This window comes from Zootoca vivipara, chromosome Z2, assembly GCF_965207765.1.
Source record: "Zootoca vivipara chromosome Z2, rZooViv2.hap1.1, whole genome shotgun sequence".
Lineage (NCBI taxonomy): Eukaryota > Metazoa > Chordata > Lepidosauria > Squamata > Lacertidae > Zootoca > Zootoca vivipara.
In genome coordinates, this window is record NC_142585.1 from 48,057,303 (window position 1) to 48,078,049 (window position 20,747).

General features: G+C 46.1%; 1 protein-coding gene across 14 annotated transcripts in view; it reads right to left on the minus strand.

Moving 5' to 3' along the window:
• The window catches only part of DNM1 (dynamin 1), a 139,441-nt gene that overhangs the window by 70,246 nt on the left and 48,448 nt on the right, over positions 1-20,747 (minus strand). For all 14 annotated transcript variants that reach the window (XR_015948767.1, XR_015948764.1, XR_015948762.1 and 11 more), the window contains exons 4-10: positions 19,797-20,000; positions 18,937-19,035; positions 17,100-17,260; positions 15,082-15,224; positions 13,730-13,865; positions 12,581-12,648; positions 10,498-10,636 (exon numbers count right to left, since the gene is read on the minus strand). Coding sequence is in view for 8 of the 14 variants with exons in the window: in XM_088665336.1 (XP_088521462.1) it covers positions 10,498-10,636; positions 12,581-12,648; positions 13,730-13,865; positions 15,082-15,224; positions 17,100-17,260; positions 18,937-19,035; positions 19,797-20,000 (950 nt within the window). In the remaining 6 variants the exon portion in view is untranslated. The remainder of the gene's footprint in view (positions 1-10,497; positions 10,637-12,580; positions 12,649-13,729; positions 13,866-15,081; positions 15,225-17,099; positions 17,261-18,936; positions 19,036-19,796; positions 20,001-20,747) is intronic.

Consider the following 20,747-nt stretch of genomic DNA (forward strand, 5'->3'; position numbering starts at 1 on the left):
CGTTCTCTGGCAGAGCCCCTGCACCTTTAAACAGAAGCGTGGCTCAACAAAGAAAATAAACAGGTGAAAAGCACTATAGCTCATTGGTAGAACATTCGTTCGGCCTGCTGACAGCTCCAGTTTCAACCCCTGATGTCTTCAGGTAGGCCTGGCAGGGCCAGACTAGGGATGCGTGAATCTGCTAATTTCAGTTTCACATTTTCCCAATTCTCCACATTTTCACATTATCATTGTCCACCCAGGGACAGTTGTGGCCAGGATTCCTGCAATTCAGGGGGTTGGACTAGATGACCCCTACGGTCCCTTCCAACTCTATCCCAACTATGATTTCATGATACAAATTACCGGTAGTTTTTATATATAAAATAAAGTCTGTGTGAGAATTCATAAGCGTTATAGTGCAAATGTCTCCTAATATGTACATTTGTGTATGCATTATTGTACACCACTTTAGCTAGGGGCTCATCTTTCCTCCAGCTTTCCAGGGACAGTCCATGTTTTAAAGCTTCATGTCTGGAAGCTTTGCTGCCCTGGAGCTTTCTACATGAAAACCTGCTCTTTACTGCCAAACTGGAGCAATCCATGGAAAACCCAAATGGCTGTTTGTTGCGCTTCAGCTTTAAAGAGCACTCAGGCACAGTGTTTTGAAGCACAGACCTGCGCCTGGAAAGAGTGGGGCAAAAGTAAGCGTGGATCACACCTATTATATTGATTTTTTTTGCATGTTTATTTCCCTTACTATATGCACTTTTTGCATCTTACTTGGTGGAGAACTTCATTGCAGAATTCAAATAAGTGCAAAGGATGGCTGCATTTCAGCTCACACCTTGCTCTGTAAAGTGTGAATTGGGTAATTTTGCCCATCAATGCAAATTGTGTCAAACTCCTGCCCCATGCCTTTGCTTGGCTAAGACGTTTTGCTGCCTGAAGGGTGGAGCAAGATCACCCACATCCCGTGGTACAGAAGCTGCCCAGGCAGCTGAATCTCACTTAAACACAGGCTCTGGGCCACCAATTATCCACCATTCCTGGGGGCAAAAGGCCAGCTCGGAGTGGGGGTTTGCAGTCCAGGCCACGTGGCAGGCACAGTTCTGCCCTTGAACATCCTGGTCCCCTCACTTTGCCTGACGGCAGGGCTAGTGGCCCCTTGCTTGAAAAGATTCCTGCCTTAAACCTGAATTTCCCATCTTTCTATCTCCCTGCCGGAAAAGTGGCAGCTGCTTGATTTCTCAGGCTCATTCTCTCAAGAAAAGGCAGAGGAGCAGAGCCATTAAAAGGGGGGTGGGGGGCCATCCTTTGGAAGTGATGTAGCAGCAGCAGTGCGCTCAGGCTGTGAAGAGTCTTGTCATGTGTGAAATGAAATGTCAGAGCCAGGCCCAACTGAAGGAAACACTTTCCAACCTCTTCCTCCAGCTTTTCGTTCTTTTTTCAGCACCATCTAAGTTTTCCCATCTTTTCTTGTGGCTCAGTTATATGCACCCACACATCCATCCACACCCACAGAGGCCGCTCAGAAAAAAAACAGATGGATCTGTTTCCCGTGCAGTTTGCAATGATTAGTAAGGATCTTTCGCTGATGGGCGGGGATGGGGATTTATAACACAGGTCTGCCTTTCCTTGTGGCTTATATCCAGTCACTTTGGGGGTGAGATGGAATATTCTGAACAGAAATTCACTCACGGAACCAGGAAGGTCCAGTGAGCACACACACACACACACACACACACACACACACAAGCAAACACAATTCATCTAACATTTAGGCCTCAAGACACCTAGGTTAGCCTTTCTCTTAGAACTCCATTGGAATTCCCTGAGCACAGGCTTGTGTTAGACTAATAGCCAGCATCACAAAGGCACGTCTTGCATTCATAGCTGATTCAGAGGGAAGAATTCCACCTACCGAAGCAGAAACACCAACTCTTCTAGCAGTTCCCCCTTCCCACCCAATCCAGGTCTAGGAACAGGACCTTCTGGGTTCTGGGATTTGAGTTTTCAAGATACACCTGCTAAGCATATGGGGCTGTCTGTAATGTGACACTGAGGGCAAGAGCGGTGGATCAGGCTCCTCTACCAGCAATTAAGAGGAAAGAGCCCAAAGTGGAGCATTGCCTTATTCAGTGGGAGAAAACAAGACACAAAGACAGGGGAAGCTGCAGGGCAAGAATTCAGCGCTGAAGGAAAGTGGGGTATAAAATGTCTCTTGAAAAGAGGTGCAGGAACTAAGAAAATGTTGCCTGATTGTCTAGGAACCCTCTTCTCCCAAGCTGTCACTTCAGAGAAGAGATTTTCCTCAGGAGCACAGCACAGAAGGAAAGGGTTAAATCCTCCCTTTCCCACCCACTTGATGCAACCCCAGTAATTTTCAGCCCCCAAGTGGATGCTATTTGAATTTTTAAAAAACCATGCGTGTTAAAGATTCATTTAACGTCACCTCTTATGTAGCCCTGACATTTTCGCAATTGACTCTTATGGTGCAAGCCACACGTCCAGTCAGAAGTAAGTCCCACTGAATTCAATGGGACTTACCCCCAGGATAACGGGGTATAGGATCGCAGCTTTAAATTGCTTTTGCATTTCTCATTTTGGACTGCTGTGTGCAGGGACTTTTCCCTCCCTACTTCTCCCTCTCTCAAACCTGGGAATATCTCTGCGAGTTGCCAGATCCAGTCCTGGAATACAGGAGAGAAACGGAATGGTTTTTAGTACAGCACTTGCAACTTTACCTTTAATAGATTATCTGAGCAGGGAGAGCGAATTGTTGGGACTCTAATCCAGCTGTAATCAATGAATGTATCAACTAATGGGCAAGCTGGCCTCTTTAAAGAGGTGTGTGGTGCCCCCAGGAAAACAGCACTGATTTGGCAGATGTGAGATGGCATTGTCTGGAAGAGATCTGGAATATCAATCCCAATTTATTTATTTATTTGTTTGTTTGTTTTAAAAAAAATATCCACAATCTCTTTCTTTGCTTCCTTGTTCTCAAAAGTTTGGCTTTCTAGATGAGGAAAAGCAAATAAAACAGGTTTTCAACATGCAAATGAGGGACAGTTTGAAATTGGGGCCGGGGTGTGTGTGTGTTGCAACAAGATTTTATTCTGAAACAGAGTATAACACGAAAGGGCTTGCTAATAAGCAATCACCCTTTTTTATCCAGCTGAATTCCTCTCTTAAGAAATGCATAGCAGTTGGCTCTGAGTGACAGCAGACACAATATTACATTGTAAGCGGATCATTTATTAATTTGGGCCCCTCTTCCCCCTAAAGAGCATGAGAACAACACTACCATCACCAAACACCACTTTAAAGTCTGAAAGAGCAAGATGGTTAATTCGCTTAATTATACCATCTGGAATTACGTAACAAGGCAAAAGGGGGTTCATCTAGTCCAGCATCCTGTTCTCAAAGTGGCCAACCAGGTGCCTGAATGGGAGACCTGCAAGTAGGACCCAATCCCAAGAGCCCTCTCTCCTCCCATGGTTCCCTGCAACCATTGAGGCAAAGCATAGCCACCGCGGTTAGTAGCCATTTGTAAATGAATGCATTACTGGGCACTTAGGAAGCAGGTAGATGGCTGTGTCATGGTAGATGTTATGGGATGACCGGGCCAGTTTGCAATCACAAACACAGCTTGGGGTTACCTATTATTGGCTGTGCAAATGGCTTATTCACAGTTCCTTCACTCATATAACCAAGAATGAGGTTGAATCAGGTCTTCACTGAGAGGCTGCTATCCCTTTTACTGGAAACAGTAGGGCAGGCATCCCCAAACTTTGGCCCTCCAGATGTTTTGGACTACAATTCCCATCATCCCTGACCACTGGTCCTGTTAGCTAGGGATCATGGGAGTTGTAGGCCAAAACATCTGGAGGGCCATAGTTTGGGGATGCCTGCAGTAGGGTATAAACCTGGCATGCTCATTGCTCCAGACTAGGGGTAGCAAACAAGGTGCTCCCCAGAGGCAGTTGGACACAAGCTCCCATCAACTCCAGACAGTACAGCCAACGGTCAGAGATAGTGGGAGCTGTAGTCCAGCAACATCTGGAAGGCACTAGGTTGTCTAACTTTGTTCCAGATATAAAGCAATGAGATTGTACCCTTCTGTGACCCAGTGCGCATGCCAGACTTTGTACAAAGACAATTGGCATGGATTTGCCACAACTTGCAAATCCTCGTTATCAATATTACTTTAATTCTGTTCTGTGATTTTCAGTGACATGATTTATTTATTCTTATGTAAACTGCTCTGAGACCGCTTGTTGATGAAAAGCTTCACACCAACCCACTAAATAATAATAAAAAGCAAACAACTGTTTTAAAGAATTCAATGCCTATTTGCCTGCTGACAAACCAGGAGCCAAACTCTGGCACATGTCCCTAATTTTCCTCATTTTGCTGGCATGGATTGCTGCACTCAGCGTACGAAGAAATGAGCCCCTGTGTCTCTGTCCCTGGACGGATGGGTATGCCTGGGCGCAAAGGGGCATTGTGCCAAGGTTCCCTCTCTTTGGTGGTGTCCGGTTTCTTTACCTTTTCGCTACACTTTCTGATGGTGGACGTGAGCTCACTGACTACCATGTCCACACACTTCAGACATGGCTCATTCAGTTTCTGCACCTGCTTTTTCACTATGGCTTCAAAAGCGAGGTCAGGCGTGAAGAGACCCGTTCTGCGTGGCGAAAGGAGCAGGGAAGGAGAGAAGCAGCAAGAAGAAGAAAGGAGTGCGAAGCAGACAGAGGAGGAAAGAAAGAGATCAGACAGAGGGGAGGGAGGGGAAGAAAGGAAGAAAGAGAAAGAAAGGGAGAAGAGAAAAACACAAGGCAAAAATGAGATTTTGGTTCACTCCACAGGCCAGGGGTAGCCAATGTGGTGCCATCCAGATGTTGCTGGACTCCCAGCTCCCACCACCCCTGACCATTGGTCAAGCTGGCTGGAGCTGATGGGTGTTGAAGTCCAGTAGCATCTGGAAGGAACCATGTTGTTTATCTCTGCCTTAGGCAAATGTAACCCAAGTGAGCGTCATTAAAGGACCAAAGTGCTGCCAAGCATCAGGTGGATTCTACAGGAGGAAGAAAAGATGGAATGGAAAACTGCAAGCCAGGGTGTGGCCAGTGAAATGGACAGATGGGTAAATGCAGAGATCCCTTCCTCCCCAACCCTGCCACTCTCTCTGACTCCTGAAAAAATGAAGCCTTCATCTCCCTACTGTGAGTCTCACTGGGGCCTCAGGTCATGTCTCATCCACCCTCAAGGTTGCTTTCTATGTGGACACCTAATAAAGCACACACATGCAGCTTAAGGTCCTTGAAGAAGTAACCCTGAAAACGCTAACACACGTGTCAGAGGGAAGACCTACAACAGCAGTGGAGAACCTGCAGCCTGCCAGATGTTGCTGGACTACAACTTGCATAATCCTTGACCATTGGCCATGCCAGCTGAGGTGGATAAGAATCAAGAGTCAATACATGGGGCATCACAGACTCCCTGTCCCTGATCTACAGGCTCTCTAATGTAGCTTTACTATGTGTGACTTTTCTCTTGAAGATGAACATGAGTTAAAATTTACCACTGTACAGTATGTTGCCACATAACACGTGTATGCTCTCTGCTAGACTTTTCAAAACTCAGAATTATGTATAGTATTCTGTAACCTGCATAATAAAGCTTCTGTACTATAAAGCTGGATTCTGCAGCTTGCGTAAATCAGGTGCCAACTGTTTTCCCCGCCCTGTGTGCTTTCAAAAGGGAAGAGCTGCCAAACAGCTACAGGGGTGTTTCTTACCTTTTGAGTCTGAGTATGAAAATATTGGTGTGAGGACAGGGCATGTTGGGAGGTGCTAATGCCACCAGCTTTGGCCTCACTTTGGAATATACTGTTAATTTTCTTATTGCATGCTTACTTTTGATGCATTTCAAATGAATTGTTGTTTATCTCAGTTATTATACTACTGTATTTTTACTGTTTATTTTCCTGTAAATTGCTCCTGTGGAAAATGTGGCATTGAAAAAGACTGATGATGACTCTAATTAAGCAACTGTGCATATATATTCGGTTATTTGGCACCATTCATACTGTTGTGAGGGTTGTTGTTATTTGAGTAGGGAGGTCACTCTGTGTGATGCCCGAGTTTAACCCCTGGGGTCCTGGATCCAGCAAGGGTTAAAATCTAATGGAGGATTCAGTGGTTAAAGGAGACAGGTCAGCTTTTAGGTGAGTCAGTGGGCCTAAGCATGGTATAACAAAGGGAAGTGGTGTTGTGCCAAATGGGTGGGCCCTGGGCTGACTGCTAGTGAGAAGGGCAATAGCATAGCTGTCAAGTTCTCCCTTTTTTTTAAGGGAAATTCCCTTATGCTAAATAGGCTTCCTCACGAGAAAAGGGAAAACTTGACAGCTATGGGCAATAGTCAGTGTTGTATGTGAGAGCTGGGCTAGAAGGAGGCGGCTGGCAGAAGCCAGCGCATCAGAGCTGTACCTGATTCCTGCTGGAATCCAAGGCTATGGTGGTGGGAGAAGCAAGACCCTTTTGGGGTGCTCATGCTGTGAGCACCTCCATTGTAGGCTCAGGTTGTATGTATGTGTAGATAAACCATCTCTCCTAAAGACACCACAATCGCCGCCGTCCATCATTCCAAGGAAACCGAACCCCTGGAATCTCACAACACTTGGAGCTTGGGGCGGCATGAAACAATATATTTTTCTAGAAACAGCAAGGGCCAGAGGAGTGATAACACTTGAACACTGGCCATATTCCTAATCCCTCTTCCCTTCCTCGGCGTCTGACATTGCACCAAGCTGATGATCTGTACCTTGGGGTTGCCTTGGGCTAGATAAAGTGGCTAGCAAATTTAATAAATTATCCATAAAAAGATGCTGGCACTGCACACCACTGAGTACCCCCAAGGGGAAAAGCACTACTAACACCTTTCCAAAAAGATTTGCCACATGCATATTTTTCTACCAAGGAGTGAGCCCAACTTCCTATCAGTTGCAATATTTTTGGCAACTAAATTTACCAGGGAATCAGATGCACAATTTTATAGGTTTAAAGCACGACTTGCCAGTTTAGCATTTGCTTGATGCCTTTTAAAACACACACACACACATTTTTTTAATAGTGGGGGGGGAATCTAATGGAAAAGGAAGTTAAGGTGCCTTTAAACACACGCTCTCTGTGTCTCTCTCTCTTCCCTTGCATCTTGAATTCCTGGCTGCATCTGCAGAACCTACCAGTGGCCAATTATGCACAGCCCCCCCCCCAAACCACTCCAATATACATTTGCATGTGCTACTTTCTATTTATAGATAACATGTGTAGAGGCAGGTGACCAAGATGATAAAAGGTTTGGAAACTCAACCTTATGAGGAACAGTTTAGGGAGCTTAGATGAGAGGTGATATGATAAAGGTAAAGGTAAAGGGACCCCTGACCATTAGGTCCAGTCATGACCGACTCTGGGGTTGCGCGCTCATCTCGCATTATTGGCCGAGGGAGCCGGCGTATAGCTTCCAGGTCATGTGGCCAGGATGACAAAGCCGCTTCTGGCAAACCAGAGCAGCACATGGAAACGCCGTTTACCTTCCCGCTATAGCGGTTCCTATTTATCTACTTGCATTTTGATGTGCTTTCGAACTGCTAGGTTGGCAGGAGCTGGGACCAAGCAACGGGAGCTCACCCCATCACAGGGATTCGAACCACCAACCTTCTGATCAGCAAGCCCTAGGCTCAGTGGTTTAGCCCACAGCGCCACCTGGGTCTCTGAGGTGATATGATAGCCATCTTCAAATATCTTAAGGGCTTCCACACGAAAGATGAAGCAAGCTTGTTTTCTCCCGGTCCATAGGGTAGGACCTGAACCAATGAATTTAAACAACAAGAAATGAGATTCCGACTAAACCAAAGAATGGTCTATCTTAGAAGGTGGTGGACTCTCCTTAACTGGAGGCTTTTAAGCAGAGGTTGGCTGGTCACCTGCCAGGAAACCTTTAGTTGTGATTCCTGCATTGCCAGGAATCGGACTAGATAACCATTAGGGTCCCTTCCAATGCTACAAATCTATGATTCTATAATCCTAAATTGGTCAGCTGCCTGCCCTGCACAGAAGTGCACTGCCCCTGAAGGAGGCAGGTACCCAGTTGAAGAGTATATCTGGGACCAACATTGTCCTAGAGGCCTGCATAACCTGAGTGGCTAGAAGTGCCTTTTCCCAGCTGCAGGGCATCCTGGAAAAGGGCATGGCTGGCTGGCTCCCTGAACAACAGCACTTTATGCTGCACCATTTTGGTACAGTTTCCACTTGTATGGGGTTATGCTGGGCTAAACAACACTTTCCCCCTCCCCCTCTCATTCTCTCTCTCTCTCTCTCTCTTTCATACACTCACACACACACAGAGCGCCAAGGGCATCAGTCACATGTGAATTCAAACCGCAAGTGTTGGTTCTGTAGGAACCAGTGATAACAATCTCTATCTGCCTGCATTCTTTCCAACTTTTCCATTCTTACCTGCTTCCTAATTGCTTGGAACAATTGTGGGGAACCTTTGGCCCTCCAGATATTATTTGACTCCCACCCGCCCAATCAAGTATGGCCAATGGCTAGGGATGATGGCAATTGTATTTCAGCAACACTTGGAGGTCCAAAGGTTCCTCACACCTCTGGATACCCAGTCCTCACTAGAAGGAAGGAAACTGTTCTTCATGTCAGTTTTAGAAAGGGTTTCACTACAGATACAGATTTGCTCTTGTTGGGGGAGGGCAAGAGAAATAAGATAAAGAGGAAAGAATGTGAATAGCACAAACAAACAGAAAGGGAGATTTGTAGGAAAGCAGGGAGTGGTGATTAACCAATGGGAAAATTAACAGAGGAGGTACAAGTGGAGTGGGCAGGGACACAAAAAATTGGCCCTTCCAATCCAGTTATTCTGACGACACTGCATACTTGGCAGCCTACCGGCTTGCGTTTAATCAGACACTAATGGCAAGATTTCTGGGTGCTCCCCACAGCCACTGACCCCCATCACCCACATAAAGAGAGCAGGGGGAAAAAACAAAAAAACAAAAGTCCTCCCAGCATTCTAGAACTTGAAGGAACCTATGACAGATGCGCTCACTTTTGTTTGCTCCCAATCTGAGCCCAAGAATGATGACAACCGGTCATTGTGGCCTCTTGCCAAAGCAACCAGGCATCTCCTCTTTTGCCTGGACTCAAGTCTTTGCCACAAATAACATTCTAGAATACTCCATATTTCACCCTGCCCAGTTACCTGTTCCCAAATGGCCACCAGTTCGTCCAACATGCCAAAGGTTCCAAGCGCTCACAACTCTAGAGAGTCAAAGGCCTTTTTAAAAAATTAAATAAATAAATTCCAGTACCTGGGTGTCTGCCTGAAAGGAGCAGACCATGACTAAGAGAAGGAACACCTGTCTCTCTTGTATTTCTCTGCACCTGCAGTCATTTGGAATAAAATGGGGTGAGGTTATGGTACCTCTCCCACGACACCCAATCATAGCCTAAGCGAATGAAAGGTGGGAACTCCAAGGCAACTCATATTCCAAGAGACTGAGGAGAGAGTGGTGGGCAATCCAAAGAGGAGAGATGTTTTTAGTTTAGTTCTCTTCAGCCAGTTGCTGCTCTTCCAGGACAGGACACAAAACCAAGCCAATCAGAAAATGTACCAAGCTGCAGAGGTTTTAGAACGGACCCATGTGGCTATGGAGCCCTCAGAAATGGAAATCCCGAGATATAAAGATACATTTATTAATGGTGGAGACAGACTGCTAGCAGTGCTTTGATAGTATTGTCACTGGTCTTCAAAAATGCCATATGTTTTTCTTTCTTGAAATGGGCTCTGCTGCTGGTGGTGCTGAGGGGAAAGTGTTCTGCAGGCACTGCGTGTTCCAGCCACTGGTGTGCATGCCTCTAAGAGATATTGTGAAGTCAAGGCAAAGAGCCAGCTGTAATCTTTCTGGGAATGCTAAATCTGTTTTCACCCTAAGCATTGTTTCCTATCTATACCCCATTCTGAAGACCTGAAACCTCCAAAGGAGGCTCTAATGGAGAAATCAGAAGCAAATGGAGAAATAAGGTAGGATTCTGGTGAAGCTGTGGAGGGTGGGGACAAGACTACAGCCTGTTGTTATGGGTTTCTTTTTTTCTTAAGTATAAAATTTTCCTCCTGTCCGAGGGCCAGCGGAATGCATTTGTTCCTCACGGTGCAATAAGTTGTAGTGGCACCCAGGATTTCAGAGCTCATGAAGAAATGGCTGCGGGAGGAAAGCTGGCCACAACCCTTAAGCTTCCCCATCTCTTTCTGATTGGCTAGGGAACTCCAGCCTGGATTCGCTCAGTTCTAGTCATGCTGTTAAGGAGGGTAGTTAGAAAATACAACAAAACATCACTGCCAGGCAAGGGTTGTCACCCAGATCACAAATGCTGTGCTTCAGCCAGAGGGGATGTGGGCAAGAGCATGTTGGGACTCCATGCTCCCTTTCGGGGTTACCTTCTTGGTGCACTGTCTAACGGTATTGATTAACTCCGAAATCACCATATCCACGCATTTCAGGCAAGGCTCTTTAATCTTCTTCACCTGCTTTTTCACAATGGTCTCAAAGGCCATGTCGGGCGTGAAGAGACCGGTTCTAAACACCCCGGTGGGGAGGGGACAAGACAAAGTGGGAGGAAGACAGGGCAAGAGGAGTGACACAGCATTACAGACCAACTTCAGAGCAGTCGCTCATATCACAGAGAAGCAGCTTAGGGTGTGCTGGGTAAGACTTGAGAAATCAGGAAGGAAGAGAAGAGCTCTCTGAGGGCTACACAACCCACTTCCCCACATGGACAAGGCCAGGGGCGAAGGAAACTGTGGCTCTCCCAGCTACCATCACCTCCAGCGGATGTAGTCAGGGATGTAGGGAGCTAAGGTGATGGGCCAACCTCTGGCTTAGATCGAGAGGAGATGACCTTCCTGTCCCAGCAGGCTTTGGGGCTCCCAAGCTGACCCTCCTTCTGCCCTGCTGCCCTGCTGTTCTTTGAGCATTGCTTACAGGAGGAGTGGGGAACCTTTGGCCCTCCAAATCAGGGGTGAGGAACCTTTGGCTCACACTCTCATACAGGCAACCTTACCAGGGCTGCATGCTGTGGTGGATGGGGCCAGAGGCAGAACAATAGAAATGACTTATACCTTTGTGCAGTACTTTACATCCCAGCCATGCAAAAGTCAGGGGTTTCTACACAAACACACACACTACCAATCCATCCACCATCTAAAAAAGTGAGGGGCATTCTCTCAGTTCAACAGCACATTCAAACCAATCAGAAGCCCTTGAGGAGGGCCCAGAGCAGGGCCTGGCAGGGGCTAGATTAAGAGGCTTGGGGGGATGCATTTGGCTCCCTTGCCAGCACAAAACCTTGTTGGACTACAATTCCCACCAAGCTTGACCAGCTTGGCCAAGGATGATGGGAGTTGTAGTCCTACAAGACATACAGGGCCACTGGTCCCCCACTTTTTCATTGGGGTTTTAGATAGCTGCTGTTTTTTAATTTGTTCCCTTTGTAGCTTGGCATGTGCTACTTTATGGGGTTCTATTGCTGTGCTGGCAGGGGATGATGGGACTTGTAGTACTAAATTTTCCCAGGGCACCAGGTTGCCCTTGTCATTGCAAGGAAGGAGGAAGAGAAGAGACTCAAGTTCTGCCGCCACCACCACACCTAGCTATTCCCTTGGATTGTATATCTTTCCTAACGACACACCTGCAGTGAGGGCAGAGGGAGCAGAGCATCAGATGAGAACAGAGCCTAGAAAACTTTGAGGCTGATTACCACTGCATACAGAAGCAGCAACCAATGTGGATCCAGACTCAACCTTTATGATGTGGGCCTTAGGCAGGATGCACACCCCATCATGAGTTGCCCGTCATGGAAAACCTAGAGAACTCGTGGGAAGTAAGAGGAGCAAAGTGCACCTCGGGGCTGCTCTCTCACAGCTGGCATGCTAAGAACCTCCTCCCCTTCTTAATCAGGCCAAACTACAGCCAGCCCCTGGGCTTGGTGCAACATCAAAGCCAGACGCCTGAACCTGGTGCCACCCAGATGTTTTGGTCTACAGCCCTCATAATACCAACCACTGACTGAAGAAACATCTGGAAGGCATCAGGTGGGGGAGGCGGTCTAAATGGGTCCTGCAAGCATGACACCAGTGCAGGTTGCAGACAGAAGTGGCCTTGCCACCAGAATGGAAAACTGAGCCATTGTAGATATTCGAGAGAGAAAAGCAACATGAAACAATAGCCAGGGTGGGATTACTTCCTGGGGTACTTATTCTTGCAGGTGACATCACTTCCCCTTCCACAGTGAATGGAAAGGCAGCTTTATTTTACATGCTCCTGCCTCAGGGAAACAGGAAGCAAGCCAATAGGGATCAATAGTGGAACCTACCCACGGGTTTCAAAGCCTCGGCAGGCACTTCTGCCCGTCTGCCAACCTACCATACCTCTGACGTCTTCAGGACTCAGCCCTGGAAGTTCTAGAAATACTGTCAAAGAAACGGCGCGGAGGCAGCTTGCCTCCACTGCACTGATACATGCCTGATTCCATGGATGTTCTTGATGGCGTAGCTGATCTCTCTTCGCAGCTCCTTCTCATCAAATTCCATCTGCATGGGGAGAAAAAGCCATCAGCACCAGCCATTGCTACAAGTCTGGACCACCTCAATGTGCTCTATGAGGGGCTTCCCTTGTACTTGATCAGGAAGCTGCTATTACTGCAGAATGACAGGCGAGGATCTGGGAGGCCAGGGTTCAAATCCCTACTCGGTCATGAAGCTCACTGAGTGACCATGGGCCAGTCACTCACTCTCAGCCTAAACCTACCTCACAGGGTTGTTGTGAGGATAAAATGGGGAAGAGGGGAACTATGTACGGCAGCCTGAGCTCCTCAGGGCAGGATATAAATGCAATAAATTAAGAAGGTGGGATATACATGCTTTGATGGTGTTTCCTGCTTGGCAGGGGGTTGGACTGGATGGCCCTTGTGGTCTCTTCCAACTCTATGATTCTATGCAATAAATTAAGTAAATAATAAATAAGCTCAAGGGCAAATGGCCTCTTGTTATTCACTTCAGCTCTACAACAGTTCTCTCAAAAGGGTTGTCCCTCAAGAAACTGAAACTTACACCCCCGTTCTTAAGGGTTTTCAGGGCCTCACAGGAAGAAGGCAGGGAGCTGGGACCCAAACCAATGGATTCAAATGACAAGGGAGGAGATTCTGTGGAAACTTTATGGTGGCAAGAGCCGTTTGACAGTGAAACAGGCTCCCTCAGAAAACGGTGGACTCTTCGCGGGAGGTTTGTAAACAGATAGCTGTCTGTCAGGGATGCTTTAGCCGCAGTTCCTGCATTGAGGGGATTGGACTTGAAGACCCTCAGGGTCACTTCTAACTGTACAGTTCTATGATTAACAAAAAGAAGGAAAATGGAAGGAAATGAAAATGAAGAAAGCAGCATGTTACCCTGAAGGAGACCGATAGAGAAGAAGAAGAAAGAGCACAGCGAGCAAAAAAGGAAATGCCAACGCCAGCCTATGCCAGCCGCCTCAGACTTCGTTCCAGCCAGCACAGCTGTTCAACCACCCAGCAGGGCTGACTGGGGCCGATGGAAGTTGTAGGCCAAAATATCTGCAGGGAATTGGATTGCAGAAGGCTGGCCTAGGCAAATGCTAATGTGGGATCCGTTTTACCTTCACCAACTCAAAGGGGAATCTCTCGTGGAATATGCGGTTGATCCTGGCACCTCCAGAGAGCTCATAGGTATCAATCTGATCGCCAGAGCCTTCAATGCGCTTCTCAAAGTCCACAGCAAACTGCTGGACCATCCTATGCAGGGAATTAAAGGAGGAAGGAAGAGACTTCATAAACGTAGAACACCCATCCAATTAAAGTTCACTGAAGCCATCACACGTTTTACCGTCAGTTTGTGAGCTGGCTGTGATTGTCCCTTTCTATTGCACACTCCAAAAAGAAAAAAAAGGTCTAAATCATTTGCTACAACATACATGGCACAAGCTTAAGAATGGATAGAGAGCCTAGCAGATAGCACTGGCAAGGGCTCAGAAGCCAGTGTGGGGTTGTAATTATAGAGTGCTGGAACAGGACATGGGAGACTGGAGTTCGAATCCCCATTCAGCCAGGAAGCTCACTAGGTGACCGTGGGCCAGTCACCACCTCTTAGCCTAATCTCACAGAGTTGTGAGGATTAAATAAGTAGGGAGAACTGTGTATGCCACCTTGAGCTCCCTGTAGAAACAGGTGGGATATAAATGTAATAAATAAATGTACTTATGAGGTCACAGGAACCAAATTTAGGTTGCTAGGTAATATAATAATAATAATAATAATAATAATAATAATAATAATAATAATAATAATTTATTATTTATACCCCACCCATCTGGCCGGGTTCCCCCAGCCACTCTGGGCGGCTTCCAACAAAATATTAAAATACTGTACAGAAATCCATCAAACATTAAAAGCTTCCCTAAACAGGGCTGCCTTGAGATGGTAATTGTTGTTCTCTTTGACCTCTAGTGGGAGGGCATTCCACAGGGTGGGTGCCACTACCGAAAAGGCCCTCTGCCTGGTTCCCTGTAACTTAGCATCTCGTAGCGAGGGAACTGCCAGAAGGCCCTCGGCGCTGGACCTCAGTGTGGGGGAGGAGATGCTCCTTCAGGTATACTGGACTGAGGCCGTTTAGGGCTTTAAAGTAGGATGGCGTAAGCCAGGAACTCCAATGCCTTGGCTTCAAGTGTTTGCTTGCTAGAAGCCTCTGAGCCAAGATGGCCTTAGAAGACAGCATTGATATAGTGGACATAAAGGAAACCGGGTGGGAAAGAACCAGCAGGGCACGGTTATCTCTGGTGAAAAGCTCTATGGAAAGGACAGGGGAGGACGCATCAGAGGTGGTGGCGCTTGGCACGTCAAAGAGGGCATTGAGCCCAGCATGTCAGAAATCCCCCAAGCAGCAGACTCTTCCATGGTGGTAATACAGGGCCCCAAGAGCAATCTAAGTACTCTTAATTAATAGGCCACTCACTGAAGCAGAGCTTTGGTCTTGCGGGCAGGGTCATCAGGGCGGAAATTCTTATATTCTTCCACTTCTTTCTCAATGGAGAGAAGCTGACTCTGGAGTTTGTTTCGCAGGCCTGGCAACGTGTCTCGGATATGATTGGTCAGTTGCTGCACAAGGAAAGGAGACCATTGACAAAAATGAGCTAAAGTCCCATTAGGCTGGTTGACGCATAGGCAAAAACAAGCTTTGTGCTTCAGGATGATCCTTCAGGGTTGGATATGCTTTTGTCTCCCCTCCCTGCTTCTTGGGTTTCGTTCTCATGCCTTGATAGTTTGTTCTTATGCCTTGATCAGTCAAACTCTGGGTTTGCACAAACCATAGCTTGCCAGAATTTGAAACCTACTTCAAATCATGCTTTTCCTATTCTTGGTTAGGTAAACTGTTGTTTGCACAGGTTAGGAAATAAGAGAGGGAACTAGATCACATGAGGGAGGAAGAATACATGAGCCTGATAAAGTCATAGTAGCCAAACCACTGTTTAGCCATTAAGAATGAACCAAGACTACGAAGACAAAAAATTAATTGTACTCTTAAATTAGTTTTGCCATCATTGTTTGATGGTCAGCATACAACATTGTACAAGGCAGCATATATTTTTTATGCTGCACATGTCTGTCAGCTGGCATCATCTCAGAAAAGACTTTGTCAACCTGGTGCCCTCCAGATGTTTAGTACTATTGCTTCATCCATTTAGAGGACACCAGGTTGGCTGTCGGGGGGGGGGGGTATTCTCCTGTGTGCAAGAGAAGACAGAATGCCTGTTTGAAGATGTTTATTGCCACCTGTAGATTTTATAAACAAATAATAATAATAATAAAAGATCTGCTGCCTTATTAATCAGGGGCACATTTTTCATCTACTAAGGGTGTTTTAATCAATTAATCTAATGGATTTATCCAGAAGAGGGTGATTTAGGATTGATAAAGGATCATCTACTTCGCCTTTTGTTTTTCCGGCTTAACATTTGCATCTCTCTAAATGGTTTCTCATAGAAGCAGAAACACAATAGCAGTTTTTAAGTCTCTGAAGGTCTGCCAAGGAGACTTGTTCTCTGTTGCTTCAGAGGGAGGGAGGAGAGTCAGTGGGTGGGAAATGCAGGGAACCAAATTTCAGCCAAACATCAAGACAACCTTCCTAGTGGTATGATCTGTTGGGCAGTGAAGCAGACGGCCGGGGGAGGAATAGTGGGTGGTGGCACTTACCTGACCTCCTGACAGCTGGGTTTCTGCTGTTGCTTTACCAGGATGGGGCGTCAATCCACCACTCCTGCTAGTATGTTTCTGCCAATCTCCCCGCTGCCTTGCCCCTCCCAGTAAGCAACAGCAACTCAGCAGTCAGAAAGTCAGCTGAACACTGCCGCCCTACCACGCCATCTGTCCATGCATGAGAGGAAGTGGGGCCTTTTTAACATGTGGGTATTTAAGCAGAACAAGGGATGCAGGTGGCGCTGTGGGTTAAACCACAGAGCCTAGGGCTTGCCGATCAGAAGGTCGGTGGTTCGAATCCCAGCGACGGGGTGAGCTCCCGTTGCTCGGTCCCAGCTCCTGCCCACCTAGCAGTTCGAAAGCACTTCAAAGTGCAAGTAGATAAATAGGTACCGCTACAGCGGGAAGGTAAACGGCGTTTCTGTGTGCTGCTCTGGTTCGCCAGAAGCGGCTTTGTCATGCTGGCCACATGACCTGGAAGCTGTACGCTGGCTCCCTCGGCCAATAAAGCGAGATGAGCGCCGCAACCCCAGAGTCGGTCACGACTGGACCTAATGGTCAGGGGTCCCCTTTACCTTTACCTATGTAAGCAGAGGCCAGCTGGTCATCAATCAATAGCTGAATTCTGGACTGTGCATCTTGCAGAGCAGGGAGCTGAGCTAGCTGCTTTCCAGCCCTCTGATCGCTGCACAATCTCAATGTGTTTTGTATTATTCTTTTGGTGGTACCCCAGGCAGAAGTCCCAGCCAAGTCAGCCCTGTGTGCATCAGGCTTTACCTGGTTCAGTACTTTCTGCAGATAGGGCGTACCCATACGATCAGCCATGTGCCTGTATGCTGGGTGGGTGAGAAAGAACTTCCTCTCTGCAGCCAACGCAGCCTGAATATCCTTCTTTCCATCAATATCTTTCTGGCTTCTGTTGACCACACCAATGTAGCCTAGGAAAGAACAGGTCAGAAAGGGCAGATATCAAAGAGGGATAGGCACAAATTACATGACAAGGAACTGGATGTAACGAGGAATTGAATTGTGTTCGGTAACAAGTTTGGGGGACCTGTGGCCCTCCAGATGTTGCTGGACTACAGCTTATAAGAACATAAAAGAGCCTGCTGGATCAGGCCAATTGCCCATCTAGTCTTTCTAAATTCTTTATGGGGGAAATAAGGAGAACTTTTGGGTTGCAAACTCATACTTGGAAAAGCCAGCCTGTCTGGCATCACAGTTATATGAGTGCTTGATTTATTTGACATGAGATTCTGCAATATATATACCTGTATATATTTGCAACTATGCAGTTACTATGTGAATCAGGGTTCTCTGCCTATGTGGCTACTAAAACAAAACACAGGTCCCACACCAGTGCAGAGCCAGATATTCCATTGCAGCTGTCCTAAATTCAACCAGATATAGCTACATTGTGCAAATCAAAACATTCCCATCTCTCTCATTAGAATCTAAGTTCCTGAGCTATGCTTTATTGTTCTTTTTCAATGCCAAGTGACATTTTTGGTTTTGCAATTGTAAAAATGGTTTTAAATACCATCTCTATGTGGGTAACATACTGTATTGTGGATTTGAATTGTGCTTTGAATTCATTCTCAAATGTTTTGTCTTACTTTATTTTTTTGTTATTGCTTTTCATTTATGTAGTTTAGTGGAGAAAACAACATTTTGAATGATATAAAACTTTATGTTTAACATGCCCAAATGCTTAAAAATACCTTCCATCGTCAATACAGCTATCATTTGGTTTGGTACCTATGTAGGTGTTAGGTGAAAATATTGTCACCCTTGGGCCACAGACACGTATTCGAAGATCCATTTTTTCAATGACTTTCAATGAGAAAAAATAAGTTTAGATCAAAATTTAAGCTACTTAGAATTTGAAAAATATTTTGTGCTGTTGCTATACGATAAAATACCGCCAGAAACATATAAAATAGAGGTAGGTAAAAATAGTCAAAAATGCATATCCATGCCTTTGGCTTAAGGGCAATGATATTGCTCCATGGCGAATTTCTCTCCAGAAAAGTGCTTCACGACTCAGAAAAGTTTGGGAACCGCTAGGCTATGTCACAAAAGTAAGACTACATAGAAGTGGAAGGGACTTGTAGAAACCTGCTGAAGATCAAAGCATATAGGTGGTTTCAGAAATGAAGAGGTGGTCTTTAAGGTATTTCAACTCCAAATAGTTGAAAGGTCACTTCTAACAATCAATTAGAAATCCAAAGTCAATTTTTGAAGTTCAGGAGTAGTGTCAGCCAATATGGTGTCCTCTAGATGTTATTCAACTACAGCTCTCATCACCCCTGACCAATGACCATGTTGACTGAGGTTAGCGGGAGTTGTAGTACGAAACAGCTGGAGGGCACTACATTGGCTCCCCCTACTCTGGAGTGTGAAAAGTTTAACCCATTTTGAATTCTCAATGTATTTTCACCCAGACCTTGAGCCTGGGAAAACATTTCCTTTCTTCTTCTTTTGAAAGAGTAAGGCCAATGTTGGCAAGACACAGATTGTCAGAATGCAAAGGAGGACTAGGAGCTGAAGTAGGCCCTAATATTAGGAGGAGGAGAATGAAAGCGAAAAGAGAGGAAAACACAAAAGTCCTTGCCTCTCCGTAGTGGAAGCAGCTTGTTCTCTAGGACATCCCGAGCATCAGTTCCTTCGTCCATCAGGTCCAGTTTGGTGATAACTCCAATGGTACGTTGGCCTGTTAGATAATAAGCAAACAATGAGAGAGTTATGGAGCAGTACATTGACCTATTTCATTCCAGTACATATCCTGGACCTTTCCCACATATGAAGACCAAGAGGGGACCTGAATTCATGGTCAGTGAGAAAAGACCGATATCCATATATATACAGAATGAGTTCTCAATGGGATACCTCATTGCCTGTGGGGAAGAGGGGAGTAGAATAAGCATACATCGGTTTCCAGAAGGGTAGTCATATTAGCCTGTTGAAGCAAAAACAATGGAAGACCTTGCAGCATCTTAATGGCCAACAGATTAATGATGGCATTGTTACAGAGATCTGGGAGCCTATCTGGAGTTAGATAAAAAAGGATGTGGATTGGGCAAGGGAGGCGAAGCTGTAGGAGTTCCTGATGCTGTTGTTTGGGATCTCATACAGGATTAGCAATAGTGCCACCTGCTTTAGCATTCTGCTTGCTTCCAACATGATCTGCTTGTATATTTGTAAATAAACTGGACTTAACTGCCAGGGGTCCTTTACCTTTAAATAAACTGTTATTACAAAAAAAAAAAACATTCTAAGTCTCCAGCACTCACTCTCATTACAAGGAAAACACAAATGTAAAAATGGCAGCCCTGGAACTTAGTGCTGCTTGGAGTGACCCCCTTTTTGGTGATATTTGCAATAGCCAGTGGTCAAGGGAAGAAAAGGAGACCATTGGGGTAGGAAAGGGACAAACTATGAGAAAAAAAATATAAACACAAGAACTGAGTTTACCTTGAGGGTCGACTTCTTTAGCAATCTTGAGAGCATCAGAGTTGGCCAGGTCTGAATTTGCTGGGGACACTGCAAGGATGAGGCAGTTCTCTTTGGTGACAAACTGCATTAGCATTTCACGGATCTGGAACTCAATGTCAGCAGGCTGGTCTCCAACTGGAACCTTAGTCATGCCGGGAAGATCCACCAGGGTCAGACTCAGGACTAGATAAAGGAAGAGAAGGAGATGCCCAGGCTGGGTGATGTTGCTTTGCTATGGGATGTCTCATAGGAACGTAAGAAGTGGGCAAAGTATTCTACAGCCTAGAGAAGAGGTAGTCAATGTGGTGTTTTCCAGATGGGATATGACAACTGCCAGGGATGGTGGGAATTCTAGTCCAGAAAACATCCAGAGGGTCACAGATTCCCCACTCACAGTCTAGAATGGTGTTCTGCAGCGTTCAAAATCAAATGTCCATCCACAGGAGCCAATTCCAAGGTCCCTTCAACCCTCCCAATAAAATATTTGAGGGGGCCAGGCCCCCCAAAATTGATGGGGATTGCTATTCAATTGGGTTGCATGCACCCCATGTGGGGTTAATTATGTAGGGTGGGGCTTACCTGACCTCTCCAATAATTTATTCAAGTTGGTACCCCTGCATCCATCTGTTCCTCTGCTTTACTTTCAAACACAGCCAACCAGATGTCTCTGGGAAGCAGGTTGATATAAGTCAGCCTTCCCGAACCTGATACCCTCCAGATGTTTTGCAGCTCCCATCAGCCACCCACAGCCAGCATGGCCTTAGTGGGTGGGTCTAATGAGAACTGTAGTCTAAGCATCTAGAGGGCCACGAAGCTGGGGAAGGTTAATTAAGTGTCTTTAATCAGCCCTATTCATATTATTATATGCCTTCATCATGGCATTACCTCCCCCAATCATGTTCTTTTATTATGTTGTGAACCACCCCTTGT